Consider the following 18,775-nt stretch of genomic DNA (forward strand, 5'->3'; position numbering starts at 1 on the left):
GGGGTGGCTAGAATGTTATTATGCTAACAAGGATATTATTCTTATTCTCGATGCATGGGAATTTGAGGAAGAGGTCCAAGTGGATGTTATAATTTCTGTGTTTTTCCTTAGAATAAGTGGCCAAAGAAAATTTTCCTTTGCCCCATTCTTTTGAACCAAAGCCATGAATAGTACCACTATAGAAAATTTCCTATTTCAACATTTTTTTCGCACCAAAGGAGGTTGTAACTTGTTGATTTGAGTGATGTATTCACGTGTGCACCCTCTCCCCCCCAAGTGTTTCCTCAAAATAAAGGGTAACCCACTTTTGAGCCCAGACTCAGCTACACCCGCCCTGACGAAAAAAAACTCAAAACAAATACTAGGAAAATTAAAAAAATTCCAATTCTTTTGTGTGGTAGATAATTTGATGCGTGAGGTCCGCTCCAATTTTCAAATCATTTGGATATCTGAGCAACTCTCGACAAAAAAGGACAAATTCGAGGTGCGTAAAAATGTTTACCGTTCACACATTATTCTGATCCGATTTGTCTTTTTTGCTGAGAGCTGCTCATATGTCCAAATGATCTAAAAATTGGAGCAGACCTCACGCGATAAATTTACTACCATGCATTTTTTTGGAATTGTTTCATTTTTTTGATTTTTTTGTGATTTTTTTTCTTTACCAGGTGCAGATGAGTCTGGGCACCGAAAAGCCGCACTCCAAATAAAAGGATTTCATTCTATGCCTCTCCCACATGTAAGGTTCTTGATTGAAAATCATTTTGTTGCTGTTGAAAGTGCATGCACACTCTTACTATCTCAGTGGTGCGTGATGACACCACACCTATGTCACCAAATGCCGCCACTATTTCTTAAGTCCGGGGATAAGGTTTTTGTTCATTTCCGCTTTATACACGGGGACCATTTGCTAATCATGCTAGTAACTTTATCAAATCTCCAAAAGAAACTGGAAGAAGTTTGGAAGCAAGAGCCGCACAGGCGCACATACAATTTTATTTTCCAATGGTGCAGTGTACAGTAATTAACGGACGGGGACAATCGACAACTTTTTCCTTGCCGTTACCGCGCCTCCTTTTCACATAAGCCCCCTCTGAAGTCCTGGAAATTCCCACTGTCAGATACACGTACGCTCCGCGGTTGGTGGCACAGCACAGAGCACGCAGCCCCGCTTCCCAGGCGGCCAGGCCGAAAGGCGGGTAGGTAGTGGACAGGTGAGGCGAAAGCGGGAGGCGGCCGAGGTGACGCCGTCGTGGGTATAAATGGCGGAGCTGCCAATCCCACCACAGTCAGGAAGGAAGGAAGGAAGGAAGGAGCCACCCCCCTCCCTCCCCATTCCCACCCACCCGGCATCTCGGCAGTAACTCTCCCGCCCTCCCTCCCACGCGGCGCGCCCGCTCGCCGCGCGCGCGAATCTCGATCGCCACTGGTCAGTGATCCATCTCCAACCCCCGGCCGCCGCTAATTCTTCTCGCTCGTCTCCCGTGGGAGAGTCTCTCCTGTTTGCTTCCGCGAGTAGGTCCGAGGTTTCTCGATCGGTGGCGTGGCGCGGCTCGTCGCAGTCCGTCCTGCTCTGCTGCGCTCTGCCTGCCCTGTTCCGGGCGAGGCTTTTCGGGAGGTTTTTGGCGGGTTGGGTCGCCGTCGCCGTCTTCAGCGCGCTTTCTTCGGTTATTTCTAGACTAGATTCTTGCCTCGAACCCCGCCGGGTTTCTGTCCGTGAGGTTTTTCGGCGTTGGATCTCGTAATCGTGATGCCTACAGCGGCGATGGAGATGTTCTTGTCGCTCCCAGATTTCTGTTTCTCTTTGAGGATCTCTCCCATTAAATGGCGAGAGTTGTGGTCAAGCTTAAGCCCGGTGTACAGGTGTTCCTAAGCTCTGGGGTACTACTAGGAACTGCACGTTTTTTCTGTTTCGGGGAATCTGTTCGCCGGATGTTTCGTCGGGCCTTCTTTTTTCCGGAGAGCGGTTTGGTCTGTTGCTATGAACCAGGGAATGTTGTTTTGGTCTGTTCGAGTCCTTTCTTGTTTCAGTTCAGCTCTACTACTAGAATCACTTGCTGTTTTCACCGCAAGTAAGTTTTGCAAAGATCGATTCAAGCACGGGCTTATGTTCCTTAAGTTGTGTATAGTAGTTGTATGACTGATTTCAGCCCTTTTAAGGTTGCGATCGGTGTAATCCTTAATGGTACATGTTGGTTGTTGCTTTCTTAAATTTAGACGAGGTCGTCAAACACTGCTATGTGGATCTTGGATGGATGCATAACGGTTTGAGTGTTCTTGACAGTTGGAGAGATAAGCTGAGATCACTCTGTTTCTGTTATCAGAAGAGTGAGGCAGACCGATCATTACAAATAGTTCGGGGGAAATGTGATTTTGGATCTAGTCATGTCCAGTTTCTGTTTCCAGCTTTTAAGGGCAACAGTAGTATAAATTGGCAATGCATCGGATAAGCCAAACAAAGCAAAACATTCATACGCTCTACTAGCTAATTTTGTCTGATATCAAATCTTCCATTTCAATGTGTCACATGGCAATTGTTAGGCTAAGTTCGGATAATCTTACCATTTCATCATATCTTGCTCACTTGGTTAGGTGTACCGTTGAAGGAAGAAGAGAATCATCCTATTTGTCATGGCCGGAACTGACTCCTCGGTCTCATCGAGACAAAGCAGTTTCAACTCATTAGCAAAGGACCTAGAACTTCCTTTGGAGCAAGGGTGCCTCACCATCGTTGTACTTGGGGCTTCTGGAGACCTTGCCAAGAAGAAAACGTTCCCGGCACTCTACCACCTTTTTGAGCAGGTGCTGTGACAATAACTAGCTGTTCCTTATGCAATTTGCAGAACCTATTGTTAAAGGGAATGCACATTGAGTTGAGGCATTCCAGAAAAAGGAGTAATCGGTATTCACTGAACACAAGTATAAGTGCAAACAGCTGTAACCATTTTTGTTCCTGGATATATGAATTAAATGTTTTAGGAGTTAATTCGGACTGGCGGAAAACTATGGTTTAAGATTCTACTTATTCAACAACAACCTGTGTTAACACCATTTGCAAATACATAAAACATAGTCTTCACTTGCATGCTATTTCTGAACACTTTCTGTTATATAAACTGTGCTTTTCAGGTCTGTTGATATATTTATTTACTTTAATTGCTATGTGTTACAGGGGTTCTTACAATCTGGTGAAGTGCATATAGTTGGGTATGCGAGAACAAATCTTTCTGATGATGGGTTGAGAGGGCGCATCCGTGCGTAAGTTTCTGATGGCTGGAATTAATTCTATGGTTGCCTAACATAGAATTTGTGTTTGCTGTGCAAAGAACCTCCTTGCTTTCCATAGTAAAACGTTATTTAGAAGAAGGCTCTTGGCTCTGTTGTGTACTCGAAAAAATGACTCCAGATTTTTACATTTCGCTGTTGCATTTAAACACTTCTAGCATCTTTTAAGCATATGTGCATCTGTATCTACCGGAATTCTGCATACTAGGACGGATGTTTACAAAATTAGACTTCAACCCTGTAGTTAAGCACGGATACTGTTGATCTGCGATATGCTATATGAACTGAGACGGTGGTTTCTTGAAACTGACAAAGCATGTTCCTATACTCACTGAACTTCAACCATCATGTTTGCATGTCTTGATGGTTTATCTTACAAAAAATTACAGATACCTTAAAGGAGCCTCAGAGGAACATGTTTCAGAATTCTTGCAATTGGTAAGTTGTTGTATATGACTACTCACAATTCCTTGTGCAACATGCATGTCATTGTGGTAAATATGTATTGCAGATAAAATATGTCAGTGGTTCCTATGACAGTGGAGAAGGTTTTGAAAAACTGAACAAGGAAATATCAGATTATGAGATGTCAAACAACTCAGGAAGCTCCCGTAGGCTATTTTATTTGGCATTGCCTCCATCTGTCTACCCTTCAGTGTGCAAAATGATCCGAACATATTGCATGAGTCCAAGTAAGTTTATTTTTTCTATGCTTTCTCAGAAGCTTTATCTTCATCAGGACCCTTTTCCTTTGCTTTATTTATAGGGTAATACATGCATATGATTTTATTCCGCACTTCCAGCTGTGCAGTAGTAACGAGGACATGACCATCTGGTTTCTACCTACTGTTCACTTCAGCTCAGAAAAAACAGAACTACACGCTACTGTGCTAAATTGCACTTTTACTTTTGTCAATTTGACAAACATAAACGTTTGCGTCTGCAGCTTCTCGCACTGGATGGACTAGAGTAATTGTTGAGAAGCCCTTTGGAAGGGACCTGGACTCCGCAGAAGAATTAAGTTCCCAACTTGGGGAGCTATTCGAGGAAGATCAACTCTACAGGATTGACCACTACTTGGGAAAAGAGTTGGTCCAAAACTTGGTAATGTTTGTAACTTTGTTCAGATATTTGTATTTTTCTAACATTGGGCTAATTCTTTTTGAACTAATAACATTTCACAGCTTGTGCTTCGTTTCGCGAACCGTTTGTTCTTACCACTTTGGAACCGTGACAATGTTGATAATATACAGGTATGCTTGTTTCTCGTTGTTTTGTTAGTACTTAGGAGTTAGAAGTAGGTAATTTACAAAGTAACAAACTAACAATTGCTGACTCAAGAAATTCGTAACCTGCAGTTACTGCACCATGTATGAATATATTTTATGTAGGTTATTGCATAATATTTTTCTACGTATAAATATCATTATCTTTTTGAGTTGAACTGAAGTTAATCTAATACCACTGACATGTATGGCTCCCAAATAAACAAGAAGTTGTGCGGCAGCTACAAAGTAGGAACTTAATAATAGCTTCAGTCTGTAACGAATCCAATATTGCAGATTGTATTCAGGGAGGACTTCGGAACTGATGGGCGTGGAGGATATTTTGATCAATATGGGTAAGTAGAAACATTACATTTTATTAATAACTTGTCTAATCCCTTTGTTCTATAATCTGAAATCATACCCTTATAAGCATATTGATCTTATAAAATATCTGGTAGGCAAGGTTGATATATTTTAGATATGTCATAGGTCCTAGATTCCTAGTTGGTCCTTATTGATCAACATATTCATTTCTGCATTTGAAAGTGTGAATTGTATATTTGGCTTTATTTTCAAAGTTTGTGTAGAGTTCAACATGGAAAATTATTAGATTACAATTTTACAGCAACCAAAGCACTCATTACTGAATTCTAAAATTCAGTCTGCTTATATCATCCTCAACTATTGGGATTTTACCTGCATATCTTCATTATTTAGCATAGAAGTACCTAACCTCCCTCTCTTGTTACTGCAGAATCATCCGTGATATCATTCAGAACCATTTGTTGCAGGTAAAAACTAATAAGATTCCCTACGATATTATTTTGTCATTTTATCCTTGGCTTTAGTATTTAGTCTTGATTTGCGATGGTAAACACTTATTTTATATTACTTTTATCCATGTAAGGCTGCGTTTGCCATTGCGGTGGATTATGATATTCCAGCTTATCCAACTAGCTTTTTACTACCCATGGCTACTTTTTGGCATCTGATTATTAAATATTCAGCACAGCTTCATTGTATTTAACATTGATTGGCACAGCTTTCATGCTGAATCGTATATGGCTTAATTAATAAACTAATAGACTATTGTAGAACTCTTTGTAGAGTACAAATGTTTTTAGGCATTGAACAGCCCAATAATAAATTATTGCTACCTTTTGCAGGTTTTCTGTTTGGTTGCAATGGAAAAGCCTGTATCTCTTAAGCCTGAGCACATTAGAGATGAGAAAGTCAAGGTTCTTATCTCCCTCTACTCTCCACATGCTACTACTATAGTGCAGATTTGCTAGTTAGAACAAACTAGTGTAGCAGAGTACACATCATATGTTTTTCATTCTAGTTTAGTCCTAATCAAAATCAACTTCCTTGTTAATGTCAGGTTCTGCAATCCGTGAACCCGATAAAGGACGAAGAGGTAGTCCTTGGACAATATCAGGGCTACAAGGATGACCCTACAGTGCCAGATGACTCTAATACCCCAACGTTTGCATCTATTGTACTTAGGGTACACAATGAAAGATGGGAAGGTATGTCTTTTAACCAGCATTTCTCCTTTGACTGGATATGCCTTTGTTCTGGATCATAGCATCTTCAGTTTTGGTATTAACTCCCAAATATTCATATCCAACAGGTGTCCCTTTCATTCTTAAAGCTGGTAAAGCATTGAACTCAAGAAAAGCAGAAATTCGTGTGCAGTTCAAGGATGTTCCCGGTGACATTTTTAAATGTATGTACTCCAAAGTTAATTTTCATGGTGCAGTGAACTCTGTGCATACAACGTCACTACCTAATCGTGTTTTTCAGTACTATACTACGAAGTACTAATGGAGTGCCCATACATTATCTAGCCAGACTAGGCAGTAGAAAAATAGACGCACTTTCATAAGTAAAGTTCCACATCTTAAACAAGAAGAAACTACTATGTGAAGTTCCACTGACAGTACAAAATAGTCAAAACTGGTCCATGCACAGAAAATCCATGAAGCCAGGAAAGCACTTGCCTTATGTTGAATAACGTAAACACAAAGAGATGAGGTAGACAATAAATAGGGAGACCTGTGTACAAAGCATACAACTAGATAAACAACGCAAGAGAGTATTTGGCTGTTCACTAACATAGTATAATGCATTAGTCGTCTTTTAACTTGTCTAAAGTTTTAGTTACGCAATACATATCATATTTTGTAAGCTCGCCCTACCCTACCATGGCATGTCAGTAGATTTGCTAGGGTGTGAGATTAAGATGACTCTTTGGTCACATTTTAGGTTAGTGTCTAGATGAATGCCTCTCCTGTTATACATTTTTGCTATCAATATTAGTGTGCTCTGTTTTTTCTTCTCTTTTTATGTCCAAGTCAAAATTTGAGATCTAATGACTGAACTGAATTTAACATGTTGAAGGTAAGAAGCAAGGAAGAAATGAGTTTGTCATACGCCTCCAGCCATCAGAAGCCATGTACATGAAACTAACTGTAAGTCTAGCTACTTGTGTACGAGTAATGTCTCATGCTGTTTTTCTGCAGTAAAATTTTCTGACATGTTGAGCAGAACAGAACCCCTAATATAATTTATTGAGTTTACGCGATTTTGTGCAGGTGAAGAAACCTGGATTGGAAATGGCTACTGAACAGAGTGAACTTGATCTGTCATATGGGATGCGTTACCAAGATGTCAAAATTCCAGAGGCATACGAACGCCTCATTTTGGATACGTACGTAGTACCATCCTTCCTAAATTTTTGTTTCTTCTTGAAAGAGAAATTTGTTCAGTATGTCCTTTATAATGGTAACTTGGACTGATGGGCATACATGTTTCCACAGAATAAGAGGAGACCAGCAACACTTTGTGCGCCGAGATGAGCTGAAGGTTCGTTTCCATTCTGTCACTGAGACTGTATCTTGTTGAATGGAACTCTTCTACTTTCCGTTCTGTCACTGACATTGTATCTGGTTGTTTCAGGCTGCCTGGCAGATCTTCACTCCCTTGTTGCACGACATCGACGCCGGCAAGCTGAAGGCTGTTTCATACAAGCCTGGCAGCCGAGGCCCCAAGGAAGCTGATGAACTGAGTGAGAAGGTCGGGTACATGCAGACCCACGGTTACATCTGGATACCGCCCACCCTTGCATAGAGTACCTCCCTCGATCCTTGTAGGTTTGTTTAGCTAGGAAGAGTGAAAGTATCACGGATAAAAATCTTACGAATTTTAGCTGTACTGCGGTTTACATGGCGTTGTAATAACGGATCTGTTTGACGGAGTATACCTCACCCCGGCGTGAAATAAAAAATGGAGTGTTTCAATCATTGTTTATAAGACGGTTATGCTATCTAAGTCAAGCACCACCTGCTTTGACGCCTAAGCGTCTAAAACGGTCATATTTCTAAGGCGTGTTGCTGCGAGGGCGCCTAGCCTAAACGACGCCTAAACGTTTAAAGCAGGACGCCTTAAAAACAATGGTTTTGATCACTGTTCACTCTAGTATGGTCTTTTTTAAATAAAGACACCCAAAAGGTCACCGCCATCAGCATGAAATTGCACATGTGTGACTTTTCCTCCCAAACCCTAGCCATTGGCGGAGACTTTTCCTCTTCCTCGTCTAGCGGCCTCGCCGGTGACAAGTGGAGTGGGGACCTGTCCGTCTTGTTTTATTTTCCTTAGGTTTTTGTTTTGCTGGTGACATCGCACATCAACGAGGCGATGTCGTGTTGGAAAAGTCTCTCCGGTCTCTCCCTACCTTGGTGACATTCCATCTAACGCCAACCAAGGGAGCGTGAGTGTTTGGGTACTCAAATATGTTGGTTCCCTTTATATCTTGGCAGTGCACGTGTCCTTCAAGGAGAGCTATTGACTGGCTATTGGTGTGCCGACTTTGACATCTTATTCCGTATTGTTCTGTAGCTTGGCACGGTTTCTCCAATCCTCTGAACTGGTGGTGATGGAATGCAAACCTGTTATACGTAGGGTGATGCTCCAGTTGATGTTGCTTCAGCGATTTATGGATCTCATCCCATGGGATGAGTGGCTATTGTGGTCTTCAAAGCATGGTATGGTGAGGGCATTTGCAGGTTCACCTTTTCTTTACTATTGGTTTGTGCAATTTTCAATCTCCGGCGGGCAGCATATAGTCGGAGGAAGAAGACTAGTATGATTTTCAATGTAACTTTATCTTTTACTGGCCGTTCTACGTCTACTTGTCTATCCACTTTACTGGATTTTGTTTTTCTTGATATTAATCTTTTTAGTGCTAATGTTGATGTTCTTTGGTTTCTTAGATGATTTTTTCTTTGAGAAAACACAAAAAACGTCTTGATTTTTTGAGACAATCACGAGAAGCTTTAACTCATCATAATGTTTACAGGGACAAAATGAAGGGTTTCGCTAGACCGTGAGCTTCCACGTTCGAGCTCCTCAATTCATGCTTTTTTTGCACCTAGTAAAGAGTCTAGATCTTTTGGTAGTTTCTCGAACAAGACACCATAGCTGGCTGCACTTCCTTTCCTGATTTCATCAATGACCACCTTGCAGTCCGACGCCACATGGATGTGTTGCTCCTAAAGATCATTAGCCAATACCAAAACCTCCCTCACAGCCAATGCTTCCAAGGTAGTAGGATCATCATATCCCACGAAGACCAGTGCCGATGCTCCCAAGAAAAGTCCCTAATGATCTCCGCATAAGGCTCCCACAACACCAATAGGTTCGTTCCTAGTCAGCGCTGCATCAACATTGATTTTGCAAAGTCCCTTTGGTGCTACCAGCCAATTATTATGCCTTATAGGCCCTGACTTGATGAATGTGGCTTTTGGTTTCTCTAAGATTTGGAACTCAGACAAGAAAGAGTTTATGGACATATCAGTTGAGAAAGGACTCTGGATTATCTCCCCATGAATAGCCTTTCTTCTGGCATGCTAAACAACCCATAATGTGACTGACATGGTGACGAATTCGACATTCGACGTATTCTTGAGTAAAGAAAAGAGCCAACCTTTTGCATCTTGATCTTGTTTGGGACAAATGTGTTCGACCACCGTCTCTGGAGCCAAATCTAACACACTTCTGGCCAGTGTCGAATCCAGGAAGAAAGTGAAGGGTGGGCTCAAAGTTAATAGCGAGAAAATTGCGTCATTTTGAGTAGAAAAAGGCATTTGAGTAGAAAAAGGCATTTCGGTCAAAAAGGAAAAAAAAAGAAAAATGCATTATCTCCTAATCCTATTGTCCAAATAAGCTAATATTTTGCCAAGAGTACTACTGAAAACATATGTAGTCTTACTATAATTTCTGGTTTTTCTTAATATAAAATTTTGAATGAAAGTTTAAATCTATCTACCTAATTACTCGTTATCTTCTAGTCCTTTTGCTCCAAACAAGGTAAAACTTTCCTAGATTACTACCGGAAACATGAAGTATTTGCTAGAATTTTCAAAAGAAGTATATCAAAATTTTAACCAAGATTTGAATTTATTTAGCAAAATATAGTCATTATCTCTTAATCCTTTTTCTTCAAATAAGCTCAAAATTTGCCAGATTGCTACTCCCTCTGTCCCATACTAGTGTCAAAAAACGTCTTACATTATGGGACGGAGGGAGTACTATATATTTGCTTTGTGATGTCCGCTACTTGCATGTGGGTTGTTGGTATTGTATGGCTAAGAATGAAAGATTGGGTTGCTGGGCTAGGACGTGTAGTAGTAAAAGAAAAATGAATATTTGGAGGGTAGGCTAGAGCCTGTTGAAGCCCCCCTACTGGACTCGCCACTGCTTCTGGCCATAGAACAATCAAGGAGGGCATGTCTCCATGTATCCTTAGCTCCACAAAGAGGGAAAACCGACGTTGGCGACATGTTTCAATGGCGAAGAACCTCTCTAGTAGGTATGGAATGCTTCACTAGATGCCATAGAAACATCTTGATTTTACTTGGGACGTGAATCTTCCAAAGGCAAGTCCAACCGTTATTATAATTATCATGGTTTGAGGACTCTTCTTCCTTTTTTCGAAAGTTAGTAGGAGAACTGCTAAGATTCCATTTCAAAAGAGAAAGCCGATGGCAAAGTACAAGAGATGGGACAAGGTACCAAGAAACAACCCGAAGGCAAGAAAAAGAAGAGAAACAAAACAAAGGGTAGAAGAATGTCCTACACCATCCATTATAGATCTTTGTCTACTCATGAGACAAACTAGCAAGCTAGATTTATAACAACCTGCACCGGCAGTTCTTTCTTCTCGAAGATTCAACGGTTACGCTCACGATAGATTTTCCATGAAAGAAGCAGGGTCAAGGACTTTTCGGCTGCACAATCAGGCTTGGGAAGGTTTGACGAGAGTGAAGAACACTAGTCAATAGTTGTAGCTGAAGCCTGCCAAACTGCTGATGACAGTGTCGTTATACTTTCCAACGAAGCGACAAAACTTCTCTTGTGACCGAGGACATTTCTTGAGAATGTTGTCATCCGTCTTATTATGCATGCACATGGGGCAAAAATAATTGTTCTCCCACCTCCTTAGCAGAAGGATATTTGCCATAATAATTTTGTGATGCACGACCATCCACAAGAAGAACTTGCATTTGAGGGGAGCTCGCACACGCCACATCAGATGAACAAATGGCTTGCTCACTTTTTCAACAAAAAGCATGTGGTACACCGACCTTGCCAAGTACACACCATCCATTGAGAGCTTACAAAGATTTAAGTCCGGCATCCCAGGCTGAGCGTTAAGATCTCTATCCTGGAGGATAATTTTATAAGCTCAACAAGCATTTCATCTCTGAATCCATGGAAGAGATCCCACAACCAAGCAGAGTTTTGCATTGCGCTAAAAACCGATCTTCTCTTATCAAAATTCCAAAGAAGGCCGGGGTAAAGTCTCGCGGGCTGTACCTGTTGGGGATATTCCCTATGACCAAGACTCAGCCAAATGTGTGACCCGACCAGAAGCATGGCAGCTTTATGGGTCACCTTATTTTCCGGGTCATGGCAAGAAGACAAGAAGGGCCCGGAGGCCCAAGAGTGAGACCCGGCCAAATGCCAGCTCATGAAGGAATCCCGAAGGGCCGACTCATGGAGAAGGCACAAGAAGGATTGTCTTAACTTGGAAGAAAAGACCCGGACTAGGATCCGACTTGTAATAGAAAATAGACTAGTTGTAGTCCTACTAGGACTCTACTTGTAAGCAGGCCCTTCAACTTATATAAGAAGGGGCAAGGTACCCCAAGAGGGACAAGTCAAGATAGACAAGTTTTTTTTCCCGAAATGGGTGCTTTATTACTTAAAAGATTTAAGCATTACACCCGGCCTCTGCATTACTAAGATGCACACAGCCAAATAAGGTCTTCTCACACAAAAAAATAAAAATAAAAAGGCGAAATACAAAAACATGAAGAGTCCGTATATATAACGCCTGAAGCCAAGGGGGACCAATCCTAAGATCATGCTGTCACCCATGTTGGGTAAAAGTATCCCTCGCCGTAGCCTCCAATCGTGTACACACCTCCATAAACAGGTCTCGATTATCCACGCGTTGTAGAAAGGACCATAAACGGAGAGTCCCAGTACATCTGTAGATAACCTGCATCAGAGAAGTACTTTTATCGCTAAAAACCTTATCATTTCTATATAGCCAAAGCGACCAAATAACGACAAGCGTTCCCATCCTGAGACAAGTTCTAAACCTGTGATCAAGCCCATGTAACCAGTTGCCAAATACATTAGCAACACTAGAAGGAGGATACAAGCCAGAAGCAATTTGGATGACTGACCATATAGACCGAGCCAATTTGCATTGGAATAATAAATGTTTTATTGTCTCATCATGGTGATAAAAGACACATTGCGGACTTCCATGCCAATTCCTCTTAATAAGGTTATCTTTAGTAAGAATGACTCCGCGATGAAGAGATTATGCAAAGATTTTATTCTTAAGAGGTATCTTCATCTTCCAGATCTTCTTATTATTATCAACTGGCACATCAGACTGGATTAACGCTCTATACATAGAATCCACTGAGATTTTTCCATTCCCATGAAGGTTCCATCGAAATACATCAGGCCCATGTGACAGGTGCACTGTGGACAACCGCTGGAGCAGGATGTTCCACGATTGGAGTCTGGGTCCAATTAAATCTCTTCTAAATGTCGTATTTGGCGGAAATGATTCCATTACCATGGCGATAGTATCACCCATGTGGCGCACAATGTTGTATAGAGCTGGATATTGTTCCCGGAGTGTGGCATTTCCTAGCCACCTTGTCGTGGAATGGTCACGGCAGATGTCCTAGCAAAAGGACTTAGTCGTGGAGCCATCGCAACTAGGAAACTTAAAGGGGTTAAACGGGACAAAGGACACGGGAGTTTATACTGGTTCGACCCCTTGCGGTGAAGGTAAAGGCCTAATCCAGTTTGAGGTGGTACTGCTTATGTCTCGATCACCAGGGAGCGAATCCGCTTGACCTAGCTTTCGATCTGTTGTTTCTTGTCCTTGAATCGCCGCCGGGTCGTCCCTTTATATACACAGGCCGACGCCCAACGGCTCACGGAGTCTCGGCCGGCTCATAAACAGTGTCCGGCTTGATAACTATCTATTCATGCCTTACAACACAAGTCATACATATATGGCAGTTTACTCTTACATGCCTTAAATCGCCTTTTGGCCATGGGCCCTTAACTAAACTGCCATCTTCAAATATCTTCGTGGGCTTCATATGATGAATCACCATAGGTATAACCCGGCCCCTCCTGGGCTGGTCATACCTAATAGTTATATCCCCAACATTAGGCCCCATATTGATTTGAACTGGTTCATGTCAATCTTCAATACTTAGAAAAAATCTTCTCCTCTTCATTTGTGCGAGAGTTTATAACCCGCCATGACGTCATTTTATGGATTTGTGATAATCTGCCATGACGTCACCTGCCATTAATTCACACTTTATCCAACATATCTCAACGGATCTTTATCTTAATAACCGCTTCAAAAATCGAGGCGTCTGGGCAGTTGGATAACCATGTTTTGGCCTCCTCGTTTTTCGTGCCCACTTATTAGCCTTTCCTTATAAATAGCCACGACCAGTATTCTTCTCATTCTCCCCCTTTTCCATCATCTTCTTCCTCTCGTGACCCTCTACCGCTCGAGCTCCGCCGCCGCCGTAGAGCACCTCGTCCTCCTCAACCTTGGCCGCTGCATCAACCTGTGTCGGATCAGAGTACACCGGCACTCCACCGCAGTCGAATCTGCATCTGTAAGTGCTTCTCCTCCAGTGCGTCAGATCGCAATAGGGTTCCGACTGTTCATTGTGTTCTTCCTAGTTTCTTCATAGTTCTTCCACCATAGCACCTTTTGATCTAGAAACGGTATAGAACTTATGCGGTAGTTGTTTTGCCTTCGCCTTCAATACCAACGGACCCCCTTTCCTTGGAAAGAGGTCTCATTAGGGCTTATGAACTCCCTTGTACTGATTTTAGGCCTTGAATTATTTCCTTTTTCTGAACTGCCGCTGATCTGAAATAATACTTGCAATTTGTGAAACTTGTTTGTACGGTACTTCGCAAAAAACTGCACCTTGATAGATCCACCTAGCCATGGCGGCTCATACCACCGGCTTTAATTGCAATGCTCAATAGATAACATAAAACTGCTCATGGCGGCTTAAATAACCTGACGTAATTAGTCATATACCATTAGGCCCCTTTATAAGCCGCCAGTCTGATATGTGTTGTAATACCTTTTCCTCCGAGTTAAATTTGAACCTGCAAATTTATTCTTTTCTTTTTAGGCTTCCTTCTTCACAATGCCGCCCAAAACAACCACTTCCTGTAACTGGGTTCGCTCCATCATCACAAAGAATACACTCGAAGACTTTGTGAAAACCGGTTATCTGCCAAAAAAGGATGTCATGTCTTACCGCGCCCCTAAACCGACAGAAGAGAAACCCCAGCCCAAAGAAGGGGAAATCATTGTCTTCACTGATCATATTAACCGGGGCTTCTCACCGCCTGACTCTAAGTTCTCCAGGGATGTTCTGCGCTTTTTTGACCTCCATCCTCAAGACATCGGACCCAATTATGTGTCTAACATATGCAACTTTCAAGTGTTCTGTGAGGTGTACCTTGAAGAAGAGCTTAGCTTGGAACTTTTCAGAGAATACTTTTACTTGAACCGCCAGAATGAATACTCCAACAGACCTAGCTTGGAACTTGGCGGGGTCTCAATCCAACGACGGAGAGACACCATTTTTCCTTATGCGCAACTGCTATGTCTTGAGTTTGTGTTGGTTTTCCTTGAAGAGGAAAGGGTGATGCAACAATAGTAGCGTAAGCATTTCCCTCAATTTTTGAGAACCAAGGTATCAATCTAGTAGGAGGTTCCTCAAAAGTCCCACGCACCTACACAAACAAACAAAGAACTCGCAACCAACGCAATAAAGGGGTTGTCAATCCCTTCACAGCCACTTGCGAAAGTGAGATCTGATAGAGATAGTATGATAACATAAATATATTTTTGGTATTTTATAATATAGATGCAAAAAGTAAAGATGCAAATAAAAGTAGATTGAAAGCTTATATGATAAAAGATAGACCCGGGGGCTATAGGTTTCACTAGAGGGTTCTCTCAAGATAGCATAAGTATTACGGTGGGTGAACAAATTACTGTCGAGCAATTGATATAAAAGCGAATAATTATGAGATTATCTAGGCATGACCATGTATATAGGCATCATGTCCGCGACAAGTAGACCGACTCCTGCCTGCATCTACTACTATTACTCCACACATCGACCGACTCCTGGCTGCATCTAGAGTATTAAGTTCATAAAGAACAGAGTAATGCATTAAGAAAGATGACATGATGTAGAGGGATAAACTCAAGCAATATGATATAAACCTCATCTTTTTATCCTCGATGGCAACAATACAATACGTGCCTTGCTGCCCCTGCTGTCACTAAGAAAGGACACTGCAAGATTGAGCCCAAAGCTAAGCACTTCTCCCATGGCAAGAAAGATCAATCTAGTAGGCCAAACCAAATTGATAATTCGAAGAGACTTGCAAAGATAACTCAATCATACATAAAAGAATTCAGAGGAGATTCAAATATTTCTCATAGATAAACTTGATCATAAACCCACAATTCATCGGATCTCGACAAACACACCGCAAAAAGAGTTTACATCGAATAGATCTCCACAAGAGAGGGGGAGAACATTGTATTGAGATCCAAAAAGAGAGAAGAAGCCATCTAGCTAATAACTATGGACCCGAAGGTCTATGGTAAACTACTCACAACTCATCGGAGGGGCTATGGTGTTGATGTAGAAGCCCTCTATGGTCGATTCCCCCTCTGGCGGAGCGCCGGCGAAGGCTCCAAGATGGGATCTCGCGGATACAGAAGGTTACGGTGGTGGAAATTGTGTTTCGTTGGCTCCCTGTATGTTTTCGAGGTACGTAGGCTTATATAGGAGGAAGAAGTACGTCGGTGGCCGCCCGAGGGGCCCACAAGACAGGGGGCGCGCCTAGAGGGGGTGGGCGCACCCTCCTATCTCGTGGCCGCCTCGGCTGCTTCTTGACTTGCACTCCAAGTCCTCTGGACCACGTTCGTTCCAAAAATCACCCCCCCGAAGGTTTCATTCCGTTTGGACTCCGTTTGATATTCCTTTTCTTCGAAATACTGAAATAGGCAAAAAAACAGTAATACGAGCTGGGCCTCCGGTTAGTAGGTTAGTCCCAAAAATGATATAAGTGTGTAAAATAAAGCCCATAAACATCCAAAAGTGGTAATATAATAGCATGGAACAATAAAAAATTATAGATACGTTGGAGACGTATCAAGCATCCCCAAGCTTAATTCCTGCTCGTCCTCGAGTAGGTAAATGATAAAAACAGAATTTTTTATGTGGAATGCTACCTAGCATAATTCTCAATGTAATTTTCTTTATTGTGGCATGAATGTTCAGATCCAAATGATTCAAGATAAAAGCTTATAAAACATAAAAATAATAATGCTCCGAAGCATACTAACAAATAATCATGTCCTATCAAAATAGCATAGCCAAAGAAAGCTTATCCCTACAAAATCATATAGTTAGGCCATGCTTCATTTTCATTACACAAAATACTCCCATCACGAACAACCCCGATGACGAGCTGAGCAATTGGTTCATACTTTTTAACGTGCTTCAGCTTTTTCAACTCTTACGCAATACATGAGCGCAAGCCATGGACATAGCACTATGGTGGTATAAGATGGTGGTTGTGAGGACAAAAAGAGGGAGAAGATAGTCTCACATCAACTAGGCGTATCAACAGGCTATAGAGATGCCCATCAATAGTTATCAATGTGAGTGAGTAGGGATTGCCATGCAATGGATGCACTAGAGCTATAAATATATGAAAGCTCAACAAAAGAAACTAAGTGGGTGTGCATCCAACTCGCTTGCTCACGAAGACCTAGGGCATTTTGAGGAAGCCCATCATTGGAATATACAAGCCAAGTTCTATAATGAAAAATTCCACTTAGTATATGAAAGTGACAACATAGGAGATTCTCTATCATGAAGATCATGGTGCTACTTTGAAGCACAAATGTGGAAAAAGAGATAGTAGCATTGTCCCTTCTCTCTTTTTCTCTCATTTTTTTCTTTTCTTTTTTTTCTTTGGCCTCTTTTTTGGCCTTTCTCTTTTTTTTTTCCTTTTTCTTTTTCTTTACTTTTTGTAAAGTCCGAAGTCTCATCCCGACTTGTGGGGGAATCATAGTCTTCATCATCCTTTCCTCACTGAGACAATGCTTTAATAATGAAGATCATCACACTTATATTGATTTACAACTCAAGAATTACAACTCAAAGCTAGAACAAGATATGACTCTATATGAATGCCTCTGGCGGTGTACCGGGATATGCAAACGAATCAAGAGCGACATGTATGAAAATTATGTAAGTGGCCTTGCCACAAATACGATGTCAACTACATGATCATGCAAAGAGCAATATGACAATGATGGAACATGTCATAATAAACGGAACGGTGGAAAGTTGCATGGCAATATATCTCGGAATGGCTATGGAAATGCCATAATAGGTAGGTATGGTGGCTGTTTTGAGGAAGGTAAATATTAGGTGCATGATACCGGCGAAAGTTGCGCGGTATAATAGAGGCTAGCAAAGTGGAAGGATGAGTGTGCGTATATCCATGGACTCACATTAGTCATAAAGAACTCATATACTTATTACAAAGCGTACTTAGCCCTCGAAACAAAGTACTACTACGCATGCCCCTAGAGGGATAGATTGGTAGGAAAACACCATCGCTCGTCCCCGACTGCCACTCATAAGGAAGACAATCAAAAGAGCACCTCATGCAACAAACTTGTCACACAACTTTTACAATACGTGCATGCTACGGGACTTGCCAACTTCAACAAAAGTATTTCTCAATTTCATAATTACCCACTAGCATGACCCTAACATTACTACCTTTATATCTCAAAACAATTATCAAGCAACAAATTGATCATAGCATCCAATTCACTTCCTATGATAGTTTTTATTATACCCAACTTGGATGCTTATCATTCTAGGACCAAATTTGTAACCATAGCAAATACCATGCTGTTCTAAAAGACTCTCAAAATAATATAAGTGAAGCATGAGAGACTAGCAATTTCTCCAAAATTAAGCCACCGCCGTGCTCTAAAAGATATAAGTGAAGTACTAGAGCAAAAACTATCAAGCTCAAAAGATATAAGTGAAGCACATAGAGTATTCTAGCAAATTCTAATCAAGTAGGCTTCTCCCAAAAGGTGTGTACATCAAGAATGACTGTGGTAAACTAAAAAGCAAAGACTAATATAATACACGATGCTCCAAGCAAAACACATATCATGTGGCGAATAAAAATATAGCTCCAAGTAAAGTTACCAATGAATGAAGACGAAAGAGGGGATGCCTTCCCGGGGCATCCCCAAGCTTAGGCTTTTGGCTATTCTTGAATATCTTGGGGTGCCATGGGCATCCCCAAGCTTAGGATTTTGCCACTCCTTATTCCATAGTCCATCAAAGCTTTACCCAAAACTTGAAAACTTCACAACACAAAACTCAACAGGAAATCTTATAAGCTTCGTTAGTGAAAGAAAACAAAACCACCACATAAGGTACTATAATGAACTCATTATTTATTTATTTTGATGTTAAACCTACTGTATTCCAACTTCTCTATGGTTTATAAATTAT

The 18,775-nt window shown here is 41.4% G+C and overlaps 1 protein-coding gene across 1 annotated transcript; it reads left to right on the plus strand.

Moving 5' to 3' along the window:
- The first annotated feature begins 1,291 nt into the window (after positions 1-1,291).
- On the plus strand, positions 1,292-7,858 carry LOC119364676 (glucose-6-phosphate 1-dehydrogenase, cytoplasmic isoform-like). The gene is made up of 16 exons (XM_037630167.1): positions 1,292-1,429; positions 2,593-2,802; positions 3,173-3,258; positions 3,675-3,723; positions 3,797-3,977; positions 4,232-4,389; positions 4,470-4,538; positions 4,848-4,906; positions 5,308-5,344; positions 5,720-5,791; positions 5,935-6,082; positions 6,187-6,282; positions 6,957-7,027; positions 7,151-7,266; positions 7,376-7,421; positions 7,515-7,858. The coding sequence occupies exons 2-16, from the start codon at positions 2,632-2,634 to the stop codon at positions 7,683-7,685; spliced, it is 1,530 nt and encodes a 509-aa protein (XP_037486064.1). The 5' UTR covers positions 1,292-1,429; positions 2,593-2,631; the 3' UTR covers positions 7,686-7,858.
- The last annotated feature ends 10,917 nt before the right edge of the window (positions 7,859-18,775 follow it).

This window comes from Triticum dicoccoides, chromosome 2B (genome assembly GCF_002162155.2).
Source record: "Triticum dicoccoides isolate Atlit2015 ecotype Zavitan chromosome 2B, WEW_v2.0, whole genome shotgun sequence".
Classification (NCBI taxonomy): Eukaryota; Viridiplantae; Streptophyta; class Magnoliopsida; order Poales; family Poaceae; genus Triticum; species Triticum dicoccoides.